This window comes from Vigna radiata, chromosome 7 (genome assembly GCF_000741045.1).
Source record: "Vigna radiata var. radiata cultivar VC1973A chromosome 7, Vradiata_ver6, whole genome shotgun sequence".
Classification (NCBI taxonomy): Eukaryota; Viridiplantae; Streptophyta; class Magnoliopsida; order Fabales; family Fabaceae; genus Vigna; species Vigna radiata.
Genome location: NC_028357.1, coordinates 47,762,384 through 47,790,363, shown reverse-complemented (window position 1 = coordinate 47,790,363; position 27,980 = coordinate 47,762,384). Strand labels below are relative to the sequence as shown.

Sequence of the window (27,980 nt, the reverse complement as noted above, 5' to 3'; positions counted from 1 at the left end):
GATAATTTGAAGTCCAAATTCTTCGAAGTCTTCAGTCATTATCCTCAAGTCTTCGCTCGATCACCTGGTTCCTTCCCCTCTCTGTCTCTGAACTTCTAGATTTTTATTTTCTTTTATTTCTAAATTCAGTTTTTTAATGTCGGTGTTGTGGTTGAATTGTTAGTTTGTATTGTAGAGATTAGAGTTTTGGCAGTGTTTTATGATAATTTAATATGCGGAGCAGGGAGAGTGAACTTGATTGGAGAGCACATTGATTATGAGGGTTATTCGGTGTTGCCTATGGCTATTCGGCAAGATACGATCGTGGCGATTCGGAAAAACGACGCGGAAAAGGTTCTCAGGATTGCTAACGTGAACGGTGAAAAATATTCTGTTTGTACTTATCCTGCTGATCCTCTCCAGGTGGATTAATGAATCGTTTTGTGTTTTAAATTCTCTTTGGCAATGCGTGTTTAATATTCTTCACAACAAGATCGTCCTGTTTTGTTGATAATTTGATTTGGTGTTCTTTGTTTGTGATTTTGATGCAGGAAATCGACTTGAAGAATCACAAATGGGGCCATTATTTTATTTGTGGGTAAGTTTATTTCATATACATTTTGTTCTTTTGCCATTCTTTCGGTTTTTGGAGGAATGATAGCTGCAAGCTTTTTTGGATGAATGTGCTCTGTGTATGTTCTCTTTCATGAACCTTGCTTAACAGTTAACACTACCAAGATGATGCAGTTTGTTTGTCATTCAAGTAATTAACCTTGCACTAATGTCCATACTGGTTACTATTCATTTCTATTTAACTTATGAAAAGTAGTGCTTGCAAGTTTGTTATAATGATATATTTTACCTTTGGTATTGTGAAATTTGAAATTATCCGCTAAATATGAAAGGAGCTTATGGATAGATGTATTGGGTTTCTTTTTTGGTTGTACAAGAAAGAGTGCAGCACTGTTGTTTAATTCAGTATTAATTGGTAATGCAATTTCTGTAGGTACAAAGGTTTCTATGACTATGCAAAACTGAAAGGAGTGGATGTTGGTGAACCTGTTGGGCTTGATGTTCTTGTTGATGGAACAGTGCCAACAGGTGCGTTCATTAATTTTGAATTAGAATGGTGCTACTGCTATAGACATTCCAATTTACCTCAAAGTGAATGTTGCTCGGCATCTCTGGTTCTCTGTTGGAAATGAAATTTTTTTCTGTTGACAGTGTTAAATTAAAAGGATAAAGGGCGACACTTATTTATTTATATTCACAGGTTCTGGGCTATCAAGCTCTGCAGCGTTTGTCTGCTCATCCACAATTGCTATTATGGCTGCTTTTGATGTGAACTTCCCAAAGGTATGAATTTTGGGTTGGAATGCTCATGTGTATGTGGAACATTGAATGGATAAATTGTTTCCATATATAATAGCTTGTAAGATTTTAAAATTGTTGTATTAATTATTAATTATTCCGAATTATGACAAGATATTGCTGGAGTTTTGTGTCATTTAAGTAACAAAGGAAAAAAAATAGTTGAATTTTTGGAACTGATAATTTAACGGTATATCAAAATTCGGTATCAGTTCAATACCACTGACATTATAGTATTACTGGAATTTCACATATTCAACCTTGGATGATCAGATCTAATTCCTATTTCAAATTATTTGCTGCATTGAAATTTACGTTTCGTAAATCTCTACGCTTTCATGATTTATTTGTTTTTCGTGAATTTTTTTTTTTACCAATCGTGTTAAGATTTATATGTTTTTTGTAGACATCTAAAATAGTTCTTGATTATGCCTTTTTAAATGGATGATTTACAACTGCTTTTGTTGAATACATGTCTTTATTTTAGAAACATTTTATTTTGTTGTTGTTTATTTAATGTTTTTATTTTCTGTTTCTGACATATGTAATCATATACTCTTAACAGAAAGAACTTGCGCAAGTTACATGTGCTTGTGAACGACATATTGGTACACAATCTGGTGGAATGGACCAGGTTCTTCACTTTTCTCATTACAGATGTTTTCTGTTGTAATTTTATGTGAACGTATGTCCCAATTACAGATCTTCTTTTCCTCCATATCTCCTATGGGATGACACTCCGTCTATGTTACTGCTTCTTGCTAATTGATACACTCCTTGATCAATGTTTGTAATTAACACCTAAAATATAANGTCTTAAGTGAATAATTGAACATGGGCATACGGTGTTGCTGCATGAATTTTGAAACTCAAGAACAACAGTGTATAAAATACTAGATGTTTAAAATAGCTTGCTTTAGGGTGGGAAGTAATGCAGATATTTAATTAAATTCCACAACTTAAGGATGATCCGGGCCACAATTTGAAAACCATAGTCATTTCACTGTGGAAGTATGTTGCGTAATTGATCAAAGATGCATTAATCTGCTTCCAACTGCATATGGGGTATTGCTATCCAATATTTGTTTCTCTTCCAACATTCTGACGATTTACCTTGGCTAGTTTATTTATTTTTATTTGGTTTTACTTGACAGGCAATCTCTGTCATGGCCAAGACTGGCTTTGCAGAGCTGATTGATTTCAACCCAATTCGTACAACAGATGTGCAACTTCCTGCTGGTGGAACTTTTGTGATAGCTCATTCTCTGGCAGAGTCTCAGAAGGCTGTTACTGCTGCGACAAATTACAACAATAGGGTTCTTGAGTGCCGTTTGTCTTCTGTGAGTATACTCCAATCATTGACCCTCTCCCTAATTACTACATTTGGAGAAGAATATCTTTACCGCACTATTTTATATAACCTGTCAGGGTACATTTACTGGATGCAAATGCATAAGTAGTTTGGTAGCGTCCTTTATGACTTCTTGTAAACTACCAAAATGTCTTGTTTGTCACCATTACATTCATAGTCTTTTTGATTGGTCAATTAACTTGTTTAGTTTCTTTCATACGCTGAAGTCTGAACATTATTTTACCTACTTTTATTATTGAATTGAACAAGTAAAGACCTTCATTTCAGATGTTTCTGGTAATTTCATGCTGGACTTAATCATTAATGTGTATGTGCATCCATCAAAGGGTAGTTGCTTCATGTTGGACTTATTCATTACATGTTCATGTGCACTAAATATTGCTGCTACAAAAATTTTCAGATTGTTCTAGCTATAAAGCTAGGAATGGATCCAAAAGAGGCAATATCAAAAGTGAGCACACTGTCTGATGTTGAAGGTTTATGTGTGACATTTGCTGGTATTCATAACTCATCTGATCCTGTACTTGCTGTAAAGGTAATTGAACCTGGTATGATGCCATCCTTAGAATTTGCCCGGGGTGACACTATGTTTTATCTGAGAAACAATTTATATAACTTAATGGATTTCTTTGAATTTTAATATTTTTTCTGTATTCATAAAAATCTCAAGCCTGTTAACTGTTATAAAAACTTTTCATTCGGTACAGGAATATTTGAAAGAAGAACCATATACAGCCGAAGAAATTGAAGAAGCTGTTGGGGAAAAGCTTACCTCATTTTTGGGCAACAATGCAGCTTATTTAGAAGTCTTAAAAGCTGCAAAGCAATACAAGTTGCATCAGGTTTTTTTAAGCTTCATTATCTACTTTACGCACAATTGTTTAGTAGGTTTTGTGGATAACATACTCCAAATAAAAAATTTCAAATAATTTCTCGTGCTTGCGTATTTCACCAGCCAATGGGAATTTCCATCGAATGGAAATTATTAACAGCCACAGCCAATGCATTTATCCGTTTTATACGCTGTTGTTTATTTGACATATTTTGTTTCTAGAGAGCTGCTCACGTGTATTCAGAAGCAAAGAGGGTACATGCTTTCAAGGATGTCGTATCCTCAGATCTAAGGTGAGTGTTTTGGACTACTATTCAGTCGGTCTTGAATGTGAGTTGGATGAGGACCACTCTGAATTTCTTCTAACGGGTTTCTATTTATTTTATACAAAAATGCCTCGAGGACTAATCTCATCAGTTTGCAACGTTGCATATGTTGTTATTCTTTTGTAAGTGAGCTATGTATTGCTTTTATGTAACTACCCAATTTTTTCAGCGACGAGGACAAGCTAAAGAGGCTTGGTGACCTTATGAACGAGAGTCATCATAGCTGCAGCGTTTTATATGAGTGCAGGTACTGAAATAGAGTATTGTGTCTTAGTAGAATAATGTATGCATCGTCAATTGTTTGGTTTCTCTGGAATGATTATGTCACAAGGCATGAATATTTCATGCCAGATTTTACAACCGTAAAAGTAACAGAACAATTTTTTCCTTGTAAGATATGGTTTCCTTTTTCGGCAATTAAAGTTGATATTTTCTTTTATCCATGGAATCAGCTGTCCAGAATTGGAAGAACTTGTAAATGTTTGTCGTAACAATGGTGCTCTCGGGGCTAGGCTTACTGGAGCTGGATGGGGTGGTTGTGCAGTTGCTTTGGTGAAGGAGAACATAGTTCCACAATTTATCCTTAATTTAAAGGTTTGTTTTAAATATATTTAATATTTAATAACCCTAATTATCATGTAATCAATGCTGAATTTTATATCCGTTGCAGGAATGCTTCTATCAGTCTAGGATAGACAAGGGCGTTATTAAGAAGAACGATCTTGGCCTTTATGTATTTGCTTCCAAGCCATCAAGTGGTGCTGCTATATTCAAATTTTAGTATATTTTTAACCCAATTCCCCTCTAAACATATAACACAGACTATTTTCGTCTTTAATTTATTTTAGTTGACAGAAAACAATAAATGATATTCCCGAATGGCTTTGCAGTAATCTTCTGTAATTGGTAGTAAATAAATGTTTGATCACGTAAACAGCATTTAAACACCCAAGTAGTTGCCGCCGCGATTGGGTAACAGTCAAATTCCTTAAAGCAAGAAAACATAATACACCTGAAAAGCAAGAAATTTGAAGGAGAGACACCATTGAAATAAAAATCATGGGTGTGCAATTAGTAATTTTGGGATTACTCATCCAGTATTATTGTATTTCTTCTCTGTACTTGGAGTAGCTTCCCAGCACCGTAAAATCCACATGCCAACGTGATTCCTTCCGTGAACTACAATCTTGGCAGCAGAAAACGCGTTGAATCAAAATTGAAACCACTCAGACCTCTTAAAATTCCTTCTTTTTTCTGATACTCGTACAACAATCACGTCATTAAAAATAAAGATACTTTAACATCTTTTTTACAATATTTTAAAATCATTTATATGTTATTTTTTAATTAGTTCAATGATTATGATTTTATAATTAATAGTCGAAAAATTTTAGATTAATCTAACACATAAATAATATTAAAATATTATAAAAAATGTTATCAAAAATATTATTATTCAATAAAAATAATATTTATTCTCAAATGGAAACAACAATTTCAGATTTCAAATGCTAAATAATAATAATAATTTATTATTGTAATGACAATTTTAGATATTATTATTGATAGCGGCATGAGTAACAGATAAGCTTGAGAAATCCTAAAATATCAGAATTCACGTGCTGCTGTACCTTACTTATTGGACGTGGGTTCAAATTCCACGTGCTTCTGCAAAACCCCTTATCTCAACTTATTCATTAACTATAATAATATTCCAACGAAATCTTCACTATACATTTTTTTATTTTATTATGTTTCTATGGTCAGGTGAATATTTTCATTCACTTCTTCAATTCTTAAATTTAATCTCTGATCTTATGTTCTATATTTTTTTCTTCACATGCTTTTCTTTCATCTTTATTTTTTTATTTGGATTTTATTAATTCATGGAGCTTCTAATAATTAATGTTGAAAGGTCCACTCACTTATTAAAGAGATCCTAAATCTCACTATTATTGAAAATAATAATAATTTACTGTTACAAATCCATCAATTATTGTTCATTCCCCCCACTGCTTTTAATGAAAAGTTTCTATTTTCTGTTGATTAGAAAAATTTTAGAATTTGATGACGACGGTGCCTCGGCAGAAAACTAAAAATAAGCCTGCAAATTAAAAAATAAATAAATATTTTTACTTTCAATTTTTTAATCCATAAATTTGTCAGTACTTTTATTTTGTCTATTTAGAGTTTCTCACTAGTAACTTATGATTTCAATTTCTTTTGTCCTATCTTAAAACTAAATATTATTTATCAGTTATTTGTTCTTATTAAGTGTTGATTATAGTTTCTTCAATTAACATGTGTTCACTTTTATATTGAAAACATTACACTATTTAATACATTTGTAAAAATTTGGTAATTTTAATTAATGTAATGTCTATTTCTCATTTGGAACAGTTTTTAATTTTTATTATCAAATAATTTCATATTTTTTAACAAAATCTCAATATTAACTAAGTTGAATGCTTTATTTAAATCATTACAAAATAATTTTGAATATTAGTACGTTTTAGACTATTAATTAAATTTGTTACTATATTTCTCATTTTAAAAGTATTTTATACTTTAAATTTTTTAAAATTTTAAAAAGTTCAGAATTTAGTCTCAGTTAATTCAATTTTAATGAATAATATATAAGAATGAAATCCAAAATTCAATTTTGCAATATCAATTTTTAATTGTAAAAAAACAAACAGTGCGGCTACTTAAATAAATATTATGAATAGTATATCATCTAAAAAAAGTATTTTGGAAACGTGCTCTTTCGGTGAATTTAGCAATATACGAAACTAGAAGGTTTATTATTGCGAGCAATTTTTCTACGTAGATTTAATTTTATTATTCAATAAAAAAAATTATCACATCAAAATTTTAATCAAACTATTTTAAAAAATAATAAATGTAACGTTTTTTTCAAATGAATCTTTTCCATTTTAAAATTAAACGCATAATCAAATAAAGAAGGCTTATTATTGCGAATGCTTTTTCTACGCAAAATCTATCTGTCATTCATGAATTTAGTCTTTTCTCGATAAATAAATTGTCGGTGAAGAAGTATTCATAAAACGAACACAACTGCGTCTAAATCAGCATTAGGTAACAAAAACGTGAACAACGCTTCAACAGAAAATAAAAATTAAATTACTAATTCATATATTTATTATTCTGATTTTATTTACGTACACGTCAATCTTTTTTTTTTCCGTTTTTTATTATCCACTCATCACATTAATATTTTTTTAATAATTTTTCTTTCTTTTTTATCTTCTTTTCACGCGTGTCATCATCTCATACCCGACACTGATAGATAAAGTAAAATCCATTTAAATTTTAAAGTGTCTGTTAAAATTAACGCGCTTCAACCAAAATTTCCATAAAAAAAAGTGTATATATTTATTCTTTAAATAATCTGAAATATTCAACAAAATAAAATAAAACAGAAAATTGTAACACTGTCATATTAACTAAAACCGTGTTCTGTCAACAGTAACACAGCAGACATTAATTTTAAAAGCATGTTTTAGAGACAAAGTTTGACGAAAACGAAATCAGATTGAAAAGGTTTAGAAAAAGTTATCAGATAATAATAAANACAAGAAAAAAAGAAAATGTGAGGAAGAGGGTGAAACAGAGAGTTGCCAACTGTCGGCGCGGTGCTGCTTTGGTCCTTCCTTCCGAGTATTTTCGCTTTGTACTATAAATGAGCAGTTTTTTTTGAAGGCATCACATGGAAATGGCTCTGGCAATGAAAAGAAACAGAAAGATTTTGAATTTTATTTGAAATCTTTAAATTGCACTGTGAGGTAGTTTTCCTGTGATGCTGTGAACTCCATTTCTCATGCTTTTTGTCCCTCATTGGATCTCGCCTTCTTTCTCTTTTCCTCAAGCAAGGTATTCACTTTTCCACAAAGCTTGACTTAATCTACTTTCAAAAGCTTAACTTTATGTCTTTCTCTCCTGTTTTCCTTCGTTTAAGTCACCAGTTGTCTGCTTTTCTTCATTTCTCTTTGGTGGATAACTGGTTTGAACTTTTTTCTTGTTCGTAACTGATTGAATTATGTTTCTTGTTATGGTGCAGGGCTAGTCCATTACTGGGTTTATTTTTATTTTATTTTATTTTTTTATCCCTTTGGTGATATTTTATGTTAAGGAGGTGATTGTGTTGTGGATTGAGTTCAAGGATTTAGTTAAGGGAAACAGCTCAGGGGACATTTCGGGGGTGTCCTGATTTTGTAAGGTAGTATAACAAGCAGGGAGAAAATTTGGATTTGTTTTGTGATTTTGGGTTTGGGATGGATCATAAGAGTGTCAATGATGATGCTGAAATTGATCTTGAAAGTGGGTTGGCAGTGGTTGAAGATGACTCCAAGAATGTGTCTTCTCCAGGTAACACAAAACAAGGAAAGATTTTGTTTACTGAGATTTCTTGTATAAAAGGTGAGGATAGGTATAGTGGATGCTGCAATGAGTCAAAGTTAACAGTAGTTTCAATGGACATGGTGAAAGTGAGTGGGAGGTTGTACTCAGTAGAATGTGTGGAGAATGGTACCCCAGAAAAGGAGAAACGAAAAAAGAGCAGTAACAANAAGGCTCCCAAACCTCCAAGACCTCCACGAGCTCCATCACTTGATGCAGCTGACCATAAGCTAATCAGGGAGATCACTGAACTTGCCATGTTAAAGCGTGCGAGGATTGAGCGGATGAAAGCTTTGAAGAAGATGAAGGCTGCAAAGGCATCATCCTCGTCATCTTCCAGTAGCAGCATGTTTGCTATGGTTTTCACTGTTATCTTCTGTATTGTGATATTACTCCAAGGTAATGATTGTATTCAAAGTAGTTCTNATCATGCATATCACACTTTTTCCCTACTCTTCTGCACTATAACATGGTTGTAATGATTAAAGTGCTGCTTACTGTTGGATTGGGTATTGTTTTGCCTTGTTCTGTTGTTACCTTTGGATTCTGCCCTTTCATCACCAACTCTGTCTTTTGGTTCTATTTTCTAAGCTTGGCCATTTCAAATTCGTGATTATTGTTACTTCCGTATTGTATTTGTGGAATTCATGAATAACCGTTTTGCAAAACTTACACGATGAGTGGAATTCCGTGTCAGTATTTGTAAAGGGAGATATTTGAAGTTCATGCTTGTTTAGTATTCTCCTATGAAATACCACCTTGTTTTTTTTTTTTTTCTTTTTTCATTGTCTGCTCTGTTTGTTCTTTATTCAACTATAGGATCGTTTGAATGTCCAGCTATTGAATAATTTTACTCTTAAAGGAAAAAGGAAAGAAGGGAAACAGACACGATTTCATTTTAAAAAACATTTCTGTCAAATAATGAGCTTAGTAATGTAAAATTCACTCTTTGATTTTTGACATGTTCTCTTTACAGGCATGTCTTCTGGGAAAAGTTCAGTTACTACATTCCAGGGATCTCCAGTGCCCGCAGGAGTAACAGAGGGTGGTCTGGTTGATGTTCAACACCAACTCAATCCATCTTCAAGTCACCCAAATGTACCTGGTTTTCAGTACCACAAGTAAGTTGAGATGCACACTGGTTATTGAATTGAACTGTCTCTTTACTTTGTTCATAAAGAATGCAACACCGGTGTGACAACCTTGTAATATAATCATGTTACTTGATTGTTCCTGCAGAATTGTACAGCAGTTCACTGGTTCAGATTTGCCTGCCAAAAAATAGAGAAGAGACGCTGGTTAATTAATGCCAGTGTAGTGACACCAAGAATGTCATTGTCATGTGGATTGTACCCATGTGCTTCTCACCAAAGATTTTTTTTTTCCTTGTGTTTCAAACTGTATTTCACAACTATCACGAGACTGAATGTGATGGGCAATTTTTCCCTGTATGTATAATATTAGTCAATTAGTCAATGGGTGGTGGGGTGAGAGTTAAATTGCATAATGGTGTTGCTGGATGTTACCTCCTCAGCAACCGCTTGTTGCATGCACGTTCAAATTCAGAGTTGCAGGAGATTTTGTTTTTCAAGCTTCACGCTATATATATAATCACACCCTGTCTTTTTATCATTTTCCAATTCTTATGTGAGGGAGAAAGTGAATCCTTTTATATGGAAAAGTGATAATCGAATGCAACAAAGTGGAATACTATATTACATAATATTAATCAACTTATGCATTTGGGTAAGCAGATTTTTTTACTAACTGACAAACCAAGTTAACCAAACAAAGATCAGAATATAAGTTGATAGCCTTGCACTTTGGAAGAAAGATGGTTGCAGAAACACCAAAACGGAGGTAAAATTCAGAAAACGAAGTAAAATAAATACGAAGATTCAGAGAAGACACTGAACGTAAATAACTATTTGTTTTTATTTGTTTTGCTGCTCCTTCAAACATAATGTAAACTCTGATATCACATACAATAACATGGTGTAGGGTCAAGGAAGCTGGCAAGAATGTGCTGATAGAAAAGAAAAAAAGAATGCAAAGGAAAATTAATTTTGTCTGAGATTTCACGTGTACTAATTATATAGTCCAATTGTAGTATAAAAACCTAATTTCCACATGCCTCGTGGATTGTAGTTTTTACAAGATTCGGTTACATAACCGAAGATAGGGACTGCCTCTGAAAGAGAGTAATTTCTCAACATTCAGCCAAAACAGTAAGTTGTGACTGGTTGTATTTAGACAGTGACGAGTGAAGCATAATAAAACTAGATTAAATTACTCTGCTATCATTATTTAGATACATTGTGACAAAAAGCATGTAATGAAATTTTCATTTCCTTTGGAAATCCATTTCACTTTCCCTCACTGCATCTCTTTCAACCATGAAAAAAATAATGCATAAATTTGCACTTCAAGATAGGTGTGAACTCTTGCAAGCTTGGTTTGAGGTTGAAGCCATTATGGCAGTTTGGACTCTACCTACTATTGTGCATGTTGAGGAGTAACTAGGCATGTGATTTCACATGTGACTGCTTCTCTCTATCTTGACCCGACAAACAAAATTAACAAAAAAGTTGACAAAACAATCTTCATCACAAAGGAAGTGGACACCTGCAACAGTTTCCATTTCATGACTACAGAGACTTTGGATGAGTGAAACAATTCAATGCTATTTTGCTGCTCCTCATTCAATTTCATATCAAATGGAATTGTACCAACACCGTGATAATTGATGAAAGGCTACCACCTAGCCCTGGAGAAAACCAAAACTACTCACACTACTGCTATTTAGTCTGTGGTCAAATCCAAGACAAACATATTCTTAGTCCTAGGAGCCGTAGGTTGTCTAATTTAACTTGATTGGAGTTAGTAAGTATTAATCACTCTCTTGATTTCAATTGTTGTAGATTTATTTAACCCTGTTTAGAGGTTGTGGCGAAATAGGTTAGCTGCATGGTTGGTCAGAAGTACTTTTTTCAAATTGGGTTAAGAACTTATTATATTCCAAAATAAATTAAAACAGAAGCATATTACAATGTAACAATCGCTTATAATTTAAAGGGGACCAGAATGCTAAAAGTGACACCACCAAGGTTGTATGAAAAGTATGGTTTATGGAGAGCATCTTTCAGTAGACAGAATTATAGCATACCACTATTTGTACAAACTCAATCATCTAAAGCATTTATTCATGGAATAAGAATAAGAGCTCTAATAATTACTAAATGCTACAAGAAATCATATTAATCAACCATTTAATAGTAGTTTAACTATGGCTGCAGCCACATCCACCANCTTCTGCATAATGTCATTTCTATCACTTAAGGGTGCCTGAGATGAGCCAGAAAATTTCTTGTCGCAGGCATTTACTTCCTTCTGAGCATCAACTATGCAGTAACTGGCAAACCCAAATCGACCTTGGCTTATGGCATCAGCTGCTTGTGGGAGAATGTACTTCACAACTGGGATGTATGACTCTGCGCAGAAAGCCAGTTGTTGCTCCAATTGTTCATCCGAGGTTTGCTTGATCAACTCTTCAATGTAACTCAGTGTGTCAGTAGCATTTGCCTGAATGTCATTCACCATTATGAGGGCCATACCCTTTGGATCACTTTTGGGGGCCAAGGGATTTGAGTGTAAGATGGAGCTGCAGAGATCATAAAAGGGAGTCTTTCGGCATATCTGGTCAACCAAATCACCATCATCGTCACCATCTCCGTCAGAGGAATGAGTTGGTGTGAGAAGAATACAGAATAGAAGAAGAACATGGACCAGAAAAAAGGACGCAGAGGGTAAGCTCCTCCTCATTTTCTCTGGTAGGGGAATGAATCACCAAGCTTCTTTCTTGGCTGCTATTTAAAGTTAGGTTGGTGCTTGAAAAATTAAAAAATTTGAGATTTGTTTGCATCCAATTGAAAAAAAAAGAAAAAAATTGTTGGACTCCTTTAATTGGGTGCATTTTATGCCACTTGAGTAAAGCGTGAAAGTGATTAGTCATTCACGACAAGACAGATTAAAAATTGAATCTTTCCTTGCAAAAATTCAGAAAAAAAAAAACATTTTTCTTTTTGTCAGATTCATGGTCTTCTTCGACCTAGTCTAGTTACTCGTTGATGAACACCTATGTCATAATATATCAGTAATAAAAAGGTTATCGTTAACATCAACACACCATCAAAATTCATACAGATAGAAAAGCTTACTAAAACAGTATAAGTGGTGAAAGTTATCTAGCTCGTCCAAGGGAAAAACACCTCACACACCAGAAAAAAACAGCAACATTTTATTTATACTAATAGTATATTAAACATGATTGTCTGTGTGAAAGAGAATTTACACACGAAAGCAATAAAACAAAATGCATGAGTCTTTTTCATATCTACAATAATTGGTCACAGGTGTGCTGTTCGGTTTTTGTAACCATGGGCTAGCAGTGCTCTTGCAATTGCATCTACAGCTTGATTTTAAGGATAAATCCTTCCTTGTATCACGGATATCTTGTTTTCAGCTGGCTTTTAGTGCCAACAGTTCCACAGTTTCTTCTGTAGGGTGTAAGATGACAAATTAGAGATCTTTCGAGATGATGTTGGTTTCATATCAATAAACCTTTTCCCTAGGAAATTACACAACCAGGGGGGCAAGGGACATTACTGAGATTTCCTTCATTAAAGACAAGATTTTGATGATTGCATGTGTTTGAACTTTCTTTGTTTTTTAAAGGTTACAAAATAGAGAGTCATCAATGATCCCTTCAACAAACACACACTAACTAACACCAAGTATAATTGGCATAGCTTCAACTAAGGAATCATAGTTATCCACTTTTGTCTTGTTAGTAATGACAAGCAAAGCAATTGTAGTTTAATTAGTTTAATAGCACATAACACCCTTTATTTCCATTCAACAATTTTCAATTGCTTTCAACTCCCAACTTGTTTGAACATTTTCCCAATCAGTCCTGGTCCTATATCTAGTGAGAGACTTCTAAGAATTCTTTATGAGAATCTAGTACATTTTAAATCCCAAAACCATTGTTTGATATGAATTATTCAATATTATAGTGTAGTTGGGTATGTTCTTTTCTTGAGTTCACATTCAGTCTTGCTTTCAGAGCCAATCAATTTTATAACAGGGTGTTCTGTTCTTGTGGCGGGGATCACAAGAGGACAAAATAGGAACTGTTCTTGAGGTTCCAAACCAAAGGGTCCCCTACATGGAAACTGAACCAAACACCTTTAAACTGAATGAGGTCATACCACCCTAAATCTGTTTTGAGCCACAGAAAGAAAAGGCCCAACCCATGATATAAATTATGTTAACTTATTTTTTCACCCAACCTTATCATTTTTCTAGCAGGTTCTGCAGAAATCAATATTATGGCAGTAAAAATGAAAGTTATCAGATGATGATGGTGCATGCTTTTTTTTTTCTTTTTAGCTCAGAAACTTGTATTTATATACTGTACTTGCTATCTTGTATTGAGGTTTCACATTCAGGTGACATCGGAATTATCTATGATCTTTCTTCTTCTACGATTCTTGTTGATGATTTCTTGATATATGCAGAATATTTAACTGCTCCCTTCTGATCTATTTTTCTTTTAGACACTCTTATAGATTAAATATGTGGACATATAGCATTAGCATACTGACAAATTAATTGCAGAGGGAATCATATAATCAATTATGCCCACACAATAGTATTTTAACAAATATTAAATTAGGACATAAACAAAATCATATTAATAAAATACTGAGTTTAAGAAAGAATTGAAGGACCTAATATACTAAGATGAAATTGAATTAAAGTATGAACAAGTAATGCTTTTACATGGACCGTCCGATTTCGTAACGCATCGTCGATCAATGTGAATTCGTGTTTCAACGGCCAAGATCAGCACTGCAGAGCAACTGGTGGAAGCTGTTCTCTCCATTCTCGCGTGCTCGGTTTTGGATCCATTTTCGCCGTGAAAGAATTCGGAAACGGTGTGGGAGAGAAAAAATCAGCCATTTAATAGAGTTTAACTATGGCTGCAGCCACATCCACCANCTTCTGCATAATGTCATTTCTATCACTTAAGGGTGCCTGAGATGAGCCAGAAAATTTCTTGTCGCAGGCATTTACTTCCTTCTGAGCATCAACTATGCAGTAACTGGCAAACCCAAATCGACCTTGGCTTATGGCATCAGCTGCTTGTGGGAGAATGTACTTCACAACTGGAATGTATGACTCTGCGCAGATGAAATCATCAACAAGAATCGTAGAAGAAAAAAGATCTTCAACAATTGTTGAAGATGATCTTGCAAGAGTTGGCCTAAACAGATGATCTTGGGGGGCCCTTTCTGCAGAGCTGCAACTGCTTGTACCACATCAGCTTCAACAATTGCTTTGTATCTATTAGCACACCAACACTCAATGCATCCTTTTGACCGGGTTCAAGGACTTAGGAAGCAGTTGATAGGTTTTATCTTAGGGATTCAGTCTTTTCTTTGGTTTTGATTACGTTGGTACACTACTGACTCGACTAACTACTTATGCTTGACTTTGTCTTTAACAACTCCCCGTTAACAGCTTCCATTAAACTTTCACACAACATTCTGCTAGTAAGTTCCTATATATAGAAGAGCAGAGGTAGGCATTTATATTCAATAACTTCCTTACTATTCAGCATATAATAACGTTTAGAATAATTACCATCCCTAAAATATAGCCATGCAATTAGTACTATTGTGTCTAGTGATGCTTAAGCTCACTCCAGCCTTTGCAACCACCCTGAATGATGCCTATGGTGGTGATCCTGGTTGTCCATTAGGGAATGGCATATACCGCCACACTTGCCCAGAGGCTGAGGCCATTATCTTCTATTGGGTGGAGCGGGCAGTGTCTGAAGACTCGAGAATGGCAGCCTCACTGCTTAGGCTACATTTCCATGATTGCTTTGTCAATGCAAGACATTTTTTTCCTCCACACATTATCTTTTTGAATGTTCTATAAACCCCATTAACCGCTTAATATTTTGTTGAAATTTCAGGGTTGTGATGCTTCAGTCTTGCTGGATGACACACAGGACTTTGTTGGTGAGAAAACTGCCGGGCCAAATTTGAATTCTCTTAGAGGATTTGAAGTGATCGACAAAATCAAATCTGAGCTGGAACTACTCTGTCCACAGACTGTCTCTTGTGCTGACATACTGGCAACTGCTGCAAGAGATTCAGTTCTTCTGGTTTGTCACTGCTGCATGCCTTCTTGTCCCAACCTCATTCCTTTCTTTCTCAGTTTTTATCTATTTATTTATTTTGGGTTAAACTACTCTTTCTATCTTATAGGCACCAGAAAAATAAAAGATCTTATAATTACATAATGAAACAAGTAACTATTATTATTATTTTTATTTTTCTTGCTCAATTGTTCAATTTGTGACTATCATGAAGCGAGTTGAAGTCGAATTACTATGTCACAGTCAGGAGGTCCAATTTGGGAGGTGCAAATGGGAAGGAAAGATAGCATTACTGCTAGTAAGGATGCAGCAAATAATAACATCCCAGGTCCAAACTCCACTGTTGATGTGCTGGTAGCCAAGTTCGAGAATTTAGGCCTTACACTTAAAGACATGGTTGCTCTTTCAGGTTAATCAGCTTACAATATGCTATTCAGATGCTGTAACAATTCTTCTATATCAATCACTGACAAACAAGCAAGATTACCATTCTTTTCTCCATTCCACTTTTCAGGTGCACACACAATAGGGAAAGCACGCTGCACAACATTCAGCTCTCGATTACAGAGTAGTAGCGACTCAGAAAACATTGATTTCATCGCATCATTGCAACAGTTGTGCTCAGGGTCAGATAATGGTAACGTAGTTGCACATCTTGACTTGGCTACACCTGCTACCTTTGATAACCAATACTTCGTTAATCTTCTCTCTGGGGAGGGATTGCTCCCATCAGACCAGACTCTTGTGAATGGAAATGATCAGACACGACAGATTGTGGAAAACTATGTGGAGAACCCATTAGCTTTCTTTGAAGACTTCAAGCATTCAATGTTGAAAATGGGAAACTTGGGATCACCAAGTAATGGCCAGATTCGTAGGGACTGCCGAACTGTTAACTAGTCTTAGCCTTTCCTTTATAACCAAAAATAATAATTCTAGTTCTAAAACTGATATTGTCCTATGTAAAAGCAATATAGTTGTTGCATACTAATTGATCATTAGAAGGAGCGAACTATGTTAATGCTATGGAAGTAAATATTAATGAATATCGGCTTTTAGTAAAAGTTTTCCTAGCACAGGTTAAAGCCATTAATTGCTTCAGCTTCACATTGCGTCAGTTTGTCACAAATATTAGCATGTAGCAGAAAATATTTCAAATTAAAACAAAAGTAACAATGTTGCTTAGACCCTTTTATACATCAGGTACACCTTCAAGCAAGGCCAATTATTTCGCAATAATTAATCAATCAAATGAAAATCGGAAACAAAGAAATCGTGAGAATTGTCGAAGTGGCAAAAACAATTGTGTTTCTGAAAGAGATGAGACTAACAAGAGAGTATGTCCCTATGATGCCGCTCAAGTTAATAGCACTTTATTAGACACCATACAAACAACATACTATAATATATGATTATAGGATAGTACATATGATATTATACATACGAAATTGCATCATTTGTTTGAGTAAGTAACTAGAGCAATTGTCTAACTATAGCTCCTGTTGTGACTGCAACATCATGTGTGGCATTGTTCTCACTAGTGAGTGGCGATTTCCCAGAGAAACCGTTCTCACAAGAGGTGGCCTCAACAGCAGCATCATTCGCACCATCTTCTGCGAACTTGGGATCTCCTTTCTGCAGAGCAGCAATGGCTTGTGCCACGTCAGCTTCCAGAATTGTCTTGTATCTACCAGCACAAGAACTCAGTGCTTCCTTTTGAGAATGTTCATGGCTTCCCTGAAGAAGTTGTTGGATCTTGTCCAAGGCATTATTTGCTTTGGTTTTGATCACATTGACCATGATTAGAGCTAGCCCTGCGATATCTGCATCGGCGCTGCGAGGGTCAGAAGAGAGGTATTGGATGCAAAGGTTCTGATGGGGCGTCTGCTTGCATGTTTCTTCTATCAGATTGGCCTTGTTTAGCAGAACGACTCTGCAGTTAGTTGCTGCTGGCAACGAAATTGTTGCTATAGCAACAGTGTAAAAAATTAAAGATAGTGGCTTCATGCCTTAGGAAATTGAGAAAAAAAAAATGATGTGTTTTTGTAGTTAAGAGTCTGTGCCGTGCACGGAAGTGATCACCGTTGTGGGTCTCTCTGTCCTGCTTTAGGAGCAGAGAACATGAAATCATTTTAGTTATTCCTACCATTTTCTAGAATAAATCAGTAATTAGTTTGAGCACGGAATAGACCTAATTTGTGATTAAAGACTAAAACATCATAAAAATTCAGAATTTTGTACACTACGTGGCAGGCATTGGAACAAGAACCAAGGTGGTGAGCGATTATGGTAACAAGATGGCCAAAGTGAAAGGTTGATGAGGAGTGTTGTCTCTTTAGAGTGACCAAATGTGATCCCTTCCCACAATAGATGCTATAATGAAGAGCCGTGTTTGGATATTTGGATGGAACATGATCTCCAACCACCTTAAAACAGCAATAATCACCACAAAAGGACAAGCCACACTCACAATTAATATCCTTCACTTATCCTTATCACTTCTTCCTACCCTACCCCACCACCATTGCTAAAGAAGAATGAGACACGCATTAGTGAGGAGGGAGGGAAAAAAAGCATACACAAGAATAATATACCAGTTATGCCTATCTTCATTTCCCAATAATTCATAAATCATGTTCATGGCTTTCTCTCTTTTTGTTAACATTCATACAAGAATAAATTTCTTGCAAAAACGCAACTTTCTGTCATTTGATCTTATGATTAAACAGCTGAACAAATGTGAAACTAACTCATCTTGTTTCAGATTACTTTTCCCACTTGTTTAATGTTTACTGTATTTTTAAGGAAACATACGTAGAAAATATTTAACTTACAATTTCACCATTATTCTTGATATTTCTAAAAAACGTGTTTTTATTGAAAAAAAATTAACTTTTACCATTTGTACAACTTGTAGAAAGACTCATCTTTTGTTTCTCATTAAAAATATTGTCCAGACTCTAACCATGTGAGCATACAGACTCCACCACCTTACGTAGCTGTGATAGCAAACCCTTTTCTTAAAACCATTAGCAGCAAAAGCAAATGAAAATATCCAAATCTTCACATGAAAATCAGAGTAAAGAGGAATTACGATACTGATCACAATGCACATCAAGTGTTTGGGAAAGTTGTGAGAATCACGAGAGGCTTGGATTTTATTACATATAACTTATTATAAGAGCTTTAAAATAGATACCAGCATTTTTTTTCTTACATAACAGGCAAGAGCAGGTTCCAAGACATCTGCAACAATCAGTGAATACAACTAAGCAAGGGTTTGAGGAAGTAGAAAATCTAGAGCAGCAATCTAACAATAGCAGCAGTAACAGCAGCAACATCGTGCATAGCATTGTTCTGTTTGGTGAGTGGAGAATTCCCAGAGAAATCACTCTCACAGTAGGTAGCCTCATTAGCAGCATCATTGGCTCCATCTTCGGCAAACTTGGGGTCTCCTTTCTGCAGAGCCTCAGTGGCTTGTGGAACATCAGCTATCAGAACTGCTTTGTATTTACTAGCACAAGAACTCAAGGCTCTTCTCTGCTTAGGTCCTGCTCCCTCCCTCTGCAAGTCATGGATTATTTTCAAGGCATCGTTTGCTTTGGCTTTCATCGCTTTGACCATGATAAGAGCCAGCCCCGAGACATCAGCAGTGGAGCTTCCAGGGCTTGCCTTCAGTGTTTGAAGGCAGAGATTGTAGTTGGGTGTTCTCTTGCAAGTGCTCTGTATCAGATTTTCATTGTTTGGAAGAAAGCTTCTGCAGTGGCTTGCTGGTATTGTAACCATAACAACAATGGCTTGGAGAAAGAAACACAGAATCAGTGGTTTCGAGTTTGTCATTGTGAATCTTCGAAAGAGATTGGTGATGATCAATCACAGTAGCTTGATTCCACCTTATGGAATGCTGCTACGCCATTTTATAGTTCGAAGCTCACCTTGTGGACCTCCCTCACTCTCACTTTACTTTTTCCACGTAGAGACTTAAACTTTTTTTTTCTTGTTATAAATCTACTTTCTCACAAAAAAAAAAAATTCTTATTTGCTAAATTTATTTTAAAATTACAAAAAAAAAATTCTGTTTATTTCTTGTTTAATAAATTTTATTTGTGTTTCTATTTTTTTTAGTAAATTTAATCAACGATAAAAAATTATGTATTTAATGTTATAAAATAATAATAATTAATAAAAACGTTAATTTTGAATATTGACTAACAGTTTTTATTTTTTCAGAATATTTTTTTTTCATTAAAATTCATAAATGTTTAGCTTTTATTATTCATTAATGTAGTAACAGTTTTTATCAACTTTCTAAAAAAACAACATTTCAAACTTTATTTTCCTTTTTCAAAACAAAATTTTATTCTTATTTTTATTTTTATATTTTGGGTTTATTTTTTTATTCTTTTTAGAATTTCTTATCTGTTTTAAGATTTTTAAACATCTTTAAAAAGTTTCTATTATATTTCAAGAGACTTATACAATATATTGTGGATAATTCTAAGTGTAGGAAATTTTTTTTTTTTATTTTCTCAATTTATTTTGTAAAAAAAAAGTAATTGTTTTGTTTAATGACAATCCGATTTGTTAACTTTATGTTTAATGTTTTTTTAGCTTTAAAAAACAAAAAGTTAGTTTCGACTATCATGTTTCATATATTTAGAGACATTTACACTTTGAATAAAAAATGTGCAACTATCATTTTTCAGAATTGTTAATAATCTCCATTCAAATTTGATTTCTGTGATTAAATAATAAATATCCACCGTTCTATGTTTGCTCGTTAAATTTACTTTTTCGGCTTGCAAATTCAATCTTAAGTTACGACAAAGATCCTTGTAATTATTAATTGAATATTAATTTTAATGACCATATCTTTATTATTATTATTATTATTATTATTATTATTATTATTATTATTATATGTACAAAAGAATGTATTTAATTAAAAATGTTGGTGATGTTAATTTGCGGCTCTATTTGCATGCGATGATGGGGTGGTGCTCCAAGTAGTAATTATTTAAGAAAGTAAAGTGATAAAGCACAAATACATGGTTGTATAGCATTGTTATTTAACCTCTTAATATACTACAATATAAAATCAATTTAATTTCCATATAAATTTTTAAAGCAATATATCTCATAACCCAAAACTTATAATTTTTCACATAAACTTTACTTATATGAGTTTTAGCTCTCCAATTAAGTCATTAAAGGTTATTTCTTTAATGTAAGTATATATGTATATTATGATCTTATATATCTATACAACACAATGTGTTTCTTCTTCCATTTCGAAATTAATTGATCGCATTCTAAGAAAATTAAATACGATTTTTTTAATAAATTCACATTCAACGAGGTTGAACACTTTGTTCTTGAAGTGTATTTTTTTAACCTTTAATTTAGATAAGCTAAATTCAGTGTATGAACTTTTTCTTCCACTATGTATATCTTAATTATTTACGCACGAAAAAGGTATTTAATTAAAAATGTTTAATTTGCAGCTGTATTTGCATGTAATGATTGGACGTGAGACGCAAGTAGTAATAATATAATACAATAGTTGTAAGTAATTTTAGAAAAGAAAGTGTTAAAGCACAGATGCAGAGTTGCATTGCACCTCACCCCTTGATATATATATATATATATATATATATATATATATATATATATATATATATATATATATATATATATATATATATATATATATATATATATATATATATATAGAGAGAGAGAGAGAGAGAGAGAGAGAGAGAGAGAATGAAAACGATGGAATAATCTAATAAATGAAACACTCAAGCAAATTATTAAAAAAACAAAAAAATAAATTAATATAGAAATACTTGTTACGTAATAATTAAGCCTCTATTTTTTTCATACAATATTAGTCTATAGATTCCTCCCAGACACTCACTTAACCTAACAAGCTGAAAAACTAAGCAATATTTATAATTAGGATGATAATTAATGGATAATATTGGCATAAATACCGATATTTTTAAATATATATATATATATATATCTGCCCAAACATATATTAGGTAGAGAGTTCAATATCTGTGTATACCTTACCTACAAGATATATTCCTGTATCCAAATTCATGACGTTAATTTAAATGTTTCATTATACATTAGTTTAATAAACTGATAAAATATTAAATCTATACTAATATTAATATTAAAGTTTAAACATGTTTTTAGTTAATATGAAAGGAATGCGTTTTTGTTATTGCATAAAAAAATATTTTTCATTCTTAAAAACTTGATTGCTATTTTTAGTTCTTATTATAAAATGAATAATTTCAATTTTAATTTTATAGGAATTTTTTCTTTAATATATTATCCTTTAAAATCTCATTTTACCATTTTTTTTCTTTTACATTCATTTTATGATGGAGAATAATTTATTTTAGATATCTTAAAACTTTTAGAAAGTGGCGTGCTTACTTTAATAGCCATGAAAAATGAATAAATTAAAACTAACTAAATTAAACATATGTAACTTAAAGAAACATTTAAAATATAATCAACTTTTTAATTATATAAAGCCTTAGGAATATTTGTATATTGATTAAAAATACTAGTTATAAGAAACAAGCACGATAAATTTTTTTTTTCTTATATTTTTTTTTTACATTATTTATTAAGAGATTAATTATAGATCTAACTTAAATATCCCAAAATGAGTTTGTAAAAAGTTTTCACACTTATATATTATAAAATCATTTTATTTCTAGTCGATGTTTCAATACATTCTCTCATTGAAGTCTGGAACTAGACATTATTGAATTTTGATAGCGATTCTATGGCAGATAAAATAACATGTCTAACAAATAACAATTATCTCGATAGTGGATAACATGATATGTCGAACAAACAATAAATATCATTATAATAAGTCTTAACACTCATGATTCTGATGGTAAGAGGTGGATTTTAAACCTAACTCACAAAATCGGTTTATAAAATAAAAGTTTGTACTAATTTATATATTATGAAATAATCCTATCTCTAGTTTTATTTAAATTAAATTATTAATAAGTAATATATATATATATATATATATATATATATATATATATATATATATATTTGTTAAAAAAATCATGAAAAATTAATAACCCATGTCTAAACCTAAATTATTGAATAAATTATCCAATTAGCATTGGGATGTTTATTGCTTCTCTTCCAAGATAAAGAAAATTATTGAGGTAGGTTTTGTGTTTTTTGGAAGTGTGCATGAGGGAGGTCTTTTTGAAGAGAAAGAAGAGCTAGAATCAGATAGTTGCATTGATCACAGGTTTTCTTGCATCATGCATTTTCTTATGTTTGGTCTGAATGTGTGGTTTTATCAGAGTTCATAAAGGTGAAAGATGTTTCATCTCAGCTTCTACAAATGTTGACTTCCATGATCTATCATGTGGAATGCTTAGCTGTGTTATCACAACATCTATCTCTCCACTTTTCAGTTTCACTGTTTCTCTAAATTTCATATTTTAACATAAATAATAATATATTACACAAAACATCAATAACTACAAACAAACTCACAGTTCAAACTTTCCGCACTTACCAGAAAATAAGGCATAAAAACCATTATTCAATTATAATATGATTGGCTATTTAATTATCAAGCATAACCGATTATATATATTGAGTATATATTACTTATATTTTTCAGTTCTTTTAAAAAAATACATCATGATTTTAATATATTCTTTTATATCAATGAATTATAATAATTCTTATATTTATATAATAATAATAATATATGAACAAATAAAATATTATATTTACATTCTATTTAATAAAACTATTTCTATGTTTATTATATTTGTTACATATTCCTTCCAGCAAAATAACTTTTTTTCTACTCATTATTTTTTTTTTTCTATTTTCTCTTTCACCGACGTTATTTATTTATTTTTTTCTCTTTACTACACGAGTCTTAGTAAAAAATTAATGTAAAATGACATTATGGCATGTTAAAATTTAATTAAAACAACAATATATGAAATCATTGTATATTAAAACAACAATATTATTTATCTTGTTCCTCTGTGGTCGCTCCCTTGATCATTAATTAGTCACTTGATTCTATTTCATATGCGAAAAGTTTCTTAAATTCATACTAAACATTTGTCTTGCCAACACTCAAGGAACTCGTGCTAGATACACTCATGAAATAAACCACGTTGATTAAAAAGTTGTGTAATTCATAAAATTTTGTTTTTTTTTTTTTTATGGTGAATCCTAATTACGTGACGTGTGATACAAACTTTGTTTTTAAATTAATTGTGTACATAAAATAGTATTTTGGATTATATAACGTAAAATTTTATTTTTATGCTCCAAATTATACGACTTGAAATAAAACACTAAATTTACATATTTTCTCATAAGTTATTTAATATAAAATATTTTCACATCATACAATTAAAAAAAACGCAAATCAAATATTATGATAAACAAAGTAAAAGTTAGAAATTTTAAAAGAAAAGAGGTGTGAAAAGGAATTAGAGGGATGGAAAAAGAATTTGTCTTACTAAGCTAATAAAAGTCCAACAAGGCGAAAATTGATTTAAAATTATGGACACGTACGGGTCCAGGTAGGAAACTGGGAATCCGAATGAATGATCCGGTAAAGAAAACCCTAACCTAACCCTGGATTCGCTCATTTCAGAAGCACGTGACACACGTGACTGTGAAAATAGGAGTAGTGAGCGCCGCAAGGCGCAATCACACTATCTCCGCTGAAACGCAAATGCTTTTACATAGACCGTCCGATTGAGTGACACGTCATCAATCCGTGTGAATTCGTGTTTCAACGGCCAAGATCAGCGCTGCAGAGCAACTGGGGAAGCGAAGGGAAGAGGCTGGTAACTTGGCTGTTTTCTCCATTCTCGCGTGCTCGGTTTTCGATCGATTTTCGCTGAGCAAAGAATTTGGAAACGGTGTGGCAAACGCGCTCGGGTTTCTGAATTCGAAGATGAAGGTCAAGGAGGAATTGAGCGAGCAAGTGGAGGAGAACGAGATCACGCTTTTGAGTGAGGATGACGAAGAGTATAACTCCGAGGATGAAGTAGACGACGCCGAAGACGATGAAGACGATGACGAGGATGATGACGACGATGACGATGAAGATGGAAATGACGATGACGAAGATGATGATGAAGACGATGCTCCTGATGCCGGTAACGACGACGAAGATGACGAGGAGGAAGAGGAAGGTGATGTACAGCACGGTGCTGATCCTGGAGACGGAGACGACGACGACGACGACGAAGATGACGACGATGAAGATGACGAGGAGGAGGAGGAGGATGACCACGGGGAAGAGGTAGTAATCTCTGATTTAATTTCCTAAATCCATAATTTCCTGTAATTGTTACGCTTTTGGTTTCCTTGCAAGTATTTATCCTGGATTGTTTATTATATTTTAACTTTCCCCTGATTCGTTTGATTTCCCCTTTAATTTATGTTTTCCCCAAATTTTATTCTGTTTCAAGCTATAGTTTAGTAATCGGGAATTCTTGACAAACTTGTTCATTTAATCATTTACGGACCTTAAATCTTTCTGAGTTTTCCTTTTTTTTCTTTTGGAACAACCTTTTTGCAGTGGAATTGGTTGCCGTTGTGTTGTATCGTTACTGTGTTCTATTTTCATTTTTATCTCTGATGTGCTGGAACGGTCGTAACATTTCCCTGCTGGAATGTCCTTTTCCCTTGTTTCAGAAATACACGGATCAGTACGGTTTGTACTGATTGGAAAAAAGGAGGGGGAAAGTTGGTTATAGCTCCTATTTAATTTTAGATACACATGAATTTTACTATACTTTATGTTTAACGATATATTAATATCATTAAATTGTTCAATTCCAACCTTTTATTGTTTGATCTTTATCTTTTGATAATTCTTTTCATTAATATTTTGATATGCCTGCGAATTTGTTCTCGTTGTCTTGTTTGATGCCAACCATATGGGGGAAACAATGAATACGCGTTCACTTGGAATATGCATTGTATAATGGACAGGAGGTCCTTCATTGGCATTGTTTGGATGTCTTTCTTTTTCCCCAATTTAGGCGTCATGGATTTTTTATGGGGGAGGGGATTGTTGAGAATCTATTTAATAGAATGTAGTTTTTGTTTAAAGAGCATGGTTTGTGTCAAATTTTATTCCGTAGCAAAAATGAAAATGAAGATGTGTGAAATAAATTTTAGTACTGAATCTATTGAGTTGCTCCATAGTCCATACTTATCTTTTGCAATAATCTATAAATATAATTATCTATTTTGCCATGGCGTCCTGCATTTGAATTACTTGTAGGAGGATTTGGGAACAGAGTATCTTATTCGCCCTTTAGGCACCGCTGAGGAGGAGGAAGCATCTAGCGATTTTGAACCAGAGGAGAATGGAGAAGAAGAAGATGAAGATGTTGATGACGAGAACGGTGAGAAGGCTCAGATTCCTCCAAAACGGAAGAGATCGGATAAAGATGGTTCAGACGACGATGATGGCGGAGAAGATGATGATGATGATGAGAGACCTTCTAAGCGGTAGAGTTGGGTCCCTTCTTGGCTTAAGGGATTAAACTAGTCAACCATAGGTTAACTTATCTCCCTTTGACCTTTAAAAACACTGCAGAGAAAGGTTATGGGAATTGTTTCATTCTCTCTTGTATTATTATGGTGCGACATTATTAGGCTTATTACTTTCAAATGCTTGGTGCATAGTCTATAATGGGTTAAACATTCGGTAGAACAAATTTTGCACATTTGAATGTTTTTAAGAACTTTGTAGCTCAGTAGATCTCATGTTATGTATTACTGAATCTGTTGGTAAATTTCTTCCTCTGACAATATTTTTTCTTTTTAAAATCTATGCTTATTGGTTTTATATTACATTTTGATGGATGTTTCATGTTTACCTGGACTTGTGATTACTGGATCGGCAAGGGCATCCATGATGATGTAGTTGTGCTTTGACGGGTTTCAACCACAGGGTCGATTGGTGCTGCACTGCATTTCTTTTGATTAAGAGTATCTGACTATCAATCAATCGTTCCCACTGAAAGAGGTGTTGAAGTTGAAATTATTCATACATGTTTTTTTTAGAATCTAAGTTAAACTATTCACAGACCTACTTCTTTAGAATCTCTTTTACAAGGTTCCTTCAGAAAAAAAAGGCTTTTACATTCCATAAAAGGAGAAACTCGGCGGGGTGAACTTGAAACTGGTCGTACTTGGTTTTTTAGAATCTTAGGTGTTTGCTGTAAAGAAGTGTACATGCCATAAAAGTAAAATCCGTGCATAATTGTTTTTGTTTGAGTGCTGTACGATTGAGATGGCTGGCCTGGCCACTATCCTCGATTGAAATGAACTTATGGCCTATTGTGATGTCTGCTACTGTTTGGATATTTGTCCATAATAGTAAAATTAAATCAAAGTTGCAGCCAAGATATAAATAGAGTGACATAATTAAACAATCAGGGTAAGTTTTTCTTTAGCACCTCTAAAGTTTCCTCTTTCACCTTTATAAATATAGAAAATGCTCACCAGTTTGAATCTAATGGTAGAATTAAATATAGTGTTTTTATATTACACAGAATCAAATCTATAAGTTCGGTAAATTAAAAGAATATAGTATTTTAAATTGAACATTATCCCTTAAATCAAAATATTTAATACTTTTAACTTCTGCACTAAATATTTAATACTTTTAACTTCTGCACTAAATATTTAATACTTTTCTTATACAAAATTTTCATTCTGAAACATCAATTACAGTTTTTAGAATGAGTTTTTCTAAACAAACTTTTTTTCAAAACCTTTACTCAAAACGGTTTTTTTTTTTTTTCTTTTTCTTCTTCCTCTCAAATATTACAGTGGAAAACAGAAGTGCAGCAGGACGCTGGTGGTATAGGATAGCAAGAAAAGATATTTAAGTTTTTGTTTTGTGAGTTTGAGGGTGAAATTAATGGGTACAAGAAGAAAAAAACTTATATAATAGTGTAAAGAGATTTGAATGTTTAGGTTTGGGCTTTAGACTGTAGAAGAAAACTAAATAAAAAATATGGGTGAAGTAAGAAGGTTTGGGGTTGCAATAGAAATTTCAAAACCTACAAGATAGTTAGAACAATAGTTGAACACATTGATAGATACTTAGTTTGTAACTGAAATCACGTAAGTGAATACAATCTGTAAAATAATGTGTAAGTTCAAAACATTCACATGATTTGATTTAAAATGATATTTTATACAAGTGGTTGAAAATTTACATGATCAAACAGTATTAGATTTTATCTAATTATTAAACATCTGTTTCCTCTTTTTACATATTTAATTATAAATTACATTCGAATACTCAAATAATTATTTGACAACATATTTTTAAAATTAATACTGGTGTCGGTGAAGCAAATACCAATCCCTTTCCCACCA

General features: G+C 33.0%; 7 protein-coding genes across 7 annotated transcripts; 4 read left to right on the top strand and 3 right to left on the bottom strand.

Annotated features, from left to right (window-relative positions):
• Window positions 1-6: 6 nt before the first annotated feature.
• Window positions 7-4,794, top strand: LOC106766523 (galactokinase-like). The gene is made up of 13 exons (XM_014651245.2): window positions 7-67; window positions 224-402; window positions 531-577; window positions 986-1,080; window positions 1,253-1,335; window positions 1,916-1,984; window positions 2,505-2,690; window positions 3,123-3,257; window positions 3,430-3,564; window positions 3,777-3,847; window positions 4,050-4,127; window positions 4,333-4,474; window positions 4,551-4,794. Exons 2-13 carry the CDS (start codon window positions 280-282, stop codon window positions 4,659-4,661), a joined length of 1,275 nt encoding a protein of 424 aa, XP_014506731.2. The 5' UTR covers window positions 7-67; window positions 224-279; the 3' UTR covers window positions 4,662-4,794.
• A 2,696-nt stretch (window positions 4,795-7,490) lies between these two features.
• LOC106769366 lies at window positions 7,491-10,049 on the top strand. The gene is made up of 4 exons (XM_014654962.2): window positions 7,491-7,774; window positions 7,962-8,698; window positions 9,276-9,420; window positions 9,539-10,049. Exons 2-4 carry the CDS (start codon window positions 8,176-8,178, stop codon window positions 9,582-9,584), a joined length of 714 nt encoding a protein of 237 aa, XP_014510448.1. The 5' UTR covers window positions 7,491-7,774; window positions 7,962-8,175; the 3' UTR covers window positions 9,585-10,049.
• A 1,235-nt stretch (window positions 10,050-11,284) lies between these two features.
• LOC106767835 (cell wall / vacuolar inhibitor of fructosidase 1) lies at window positions 11,285-13,712 on the bottom strand. The gene has a single exon (XM_022784027.1). It carries the CDS (start codon window positions 12,119-12,121, stop codon window positions 11,561-11,563), a length of 561 nt encoding a protein of 186 aa, XP_022639748.1. The 5' UTR covers window positions 12,122-13,712; the 3' UTR covers window positions 11,285-11,560.
• A 114-nt stretch (window positions 13,713-13,826) lies between these two features.
• On the top strand, window positions 13,827-16,706 carry LOC106766522 (peroxidase 40). The gene is made up of 4 exons (XM_014651244.2): window positions 13,827-15,259; window positions 15,345-15,536; window positions 15,774-15,939; window positions 16,045-16,706. The coding sequence occupies exons 1-4, from the start codon at window positions 15,026-15,028 to the stop codon at window positions 16,428-16,430; spliced, it is 978 nt and encodes a 325-aa protein (XP_014506730.2). The 5' UTR covers window positions 13,827-15,025; the 3' UTR covers window positions 16,431-16,706.
• A 147-nt stretch (window positions 16,707-16,853) lies between these two features.
• Window positions 16,854-17,615, bottom strand: LOC106765536 (cell wall / vacuolar inhibitor of fructosidase 1). The gene has a single exon (XM_014650200.2). The coding sequence runs from the start codon at window positions 17,535-17,537 to the stop codon at window positions 17,004-17,006; it is 534 nt and encodes a 177-aa protein (XP_014505686.1). The 5' UTR covers window positions 17,538-17,615; the 3' UTR covers window positions 16,854-17,003.
• A 920-nt stretch (window positions 17,616-18,535) lies between these two features.
• On the bottom strand, window positions 18,536-19,452 carry LOC106767547 (cell wall / vacuolar inhibitor of fructosidase 1). Its single transcript, XM_014652469.2, has one exon. It carries the CDS (start codon window positions 19,368-19,370, stop codon window positions 18,828-18,830), a length of 543 nt encoding a protein of 180 aa, XP_014507955.1. The 5' UTR covers window positions 19,371-19,452; the 3' UTR covers window positions 18,536-18,827.
• Window positions 19,453-24,209: 4,757 nt separating this feature from the next.
• On the top strand, window positions 24,210-26,399 carry LOC106765676 (nucleolin). Its single transcript, XM_014650369.2, has 2 exons — window positions 24,210-24,876; window positions 25,867-26,399. Exons 1-2 carry the CDS (start codon window positions 24,526-24,528, stop codon window positions 26,098-26,100), a joined length of 585 nt encoding a protein of 194 aa, XP_014505855.1. The 5' UTR covers window positions 24,210-24,525; the 3' UTR covers window positions 26,101-26,399.
• The last annotated feature ends 1,581 nt before the right edge of the window (window positions 26,400-27,980 follow it).

Coding starts and splice junctions, on each gene's coding strand:
- LOC106766523 (XM_014651245.2), top strand. CDS start 280: ATGGCTATTCGGCAAGATACGATCGTGGCGATTCGGAAAAACGACGCG. Junction 3,565..3,776: donor AGCAATACAAGTTGCATCAG/GTTTTTTTAAGC, acceptor TTTTGTTTCTAG/AGAGCTGCTCACGTGTATTC. Junction 4,128..4,332: donor AGCGTTTTATATGAGTGCAG/GTACTGAAATAG, acceptor CCATGGAATCAG/CTGTCCAGAATTGGAAGAAC.
- LOC106766522 (XM_014651244.2), top strand. CDS start 15,026: ATGCAATTAGTACTATTGTGTCTAGTGATGCTTAAGCTCACTCCAGCC. Junction 15,260..15,344: donor TCCATGATTGCTTTGTCAAT/GCAAGACATTTT, acceptor TTGAAATTTCAG/GGTTGTGATGCTTCAGTCTT. Junction 15,940..16,044: donor AGACATGGTTGCTCTTTCAG/GTTAATCAGCTT, acceptor TCCACTTTTCAG/GTGCACACACAATAGGGAAA.
- LOC106765536 (XM_014650200.2), bottom strand. CDS start 17,537: ATGAAGCCACTATCTTTAATTTTTTACACTGTTGCTATAGCAACAATT.
- LOC106767547 (XM_014652469.2), bottom strand. CDS start 19,370: ATGACAAACTCGAAACCACTGATTCTGTGTTTCTTTCTCCAAGCCATT.
- LOC106765676 (XM_014650369.2), top strand. CDS start 24,526: ATGAAGGTCAAGGAGGAATTGAGCGAGCAAGTGGAGGAGAACGAGATC. Junction 24,877..25,866: donor AGGATGACCACGGGGAAGAG/GTAGTAATCTCT, acceptor AATTACTTGTAG/GAGGATTTGGGAACAGAGTA.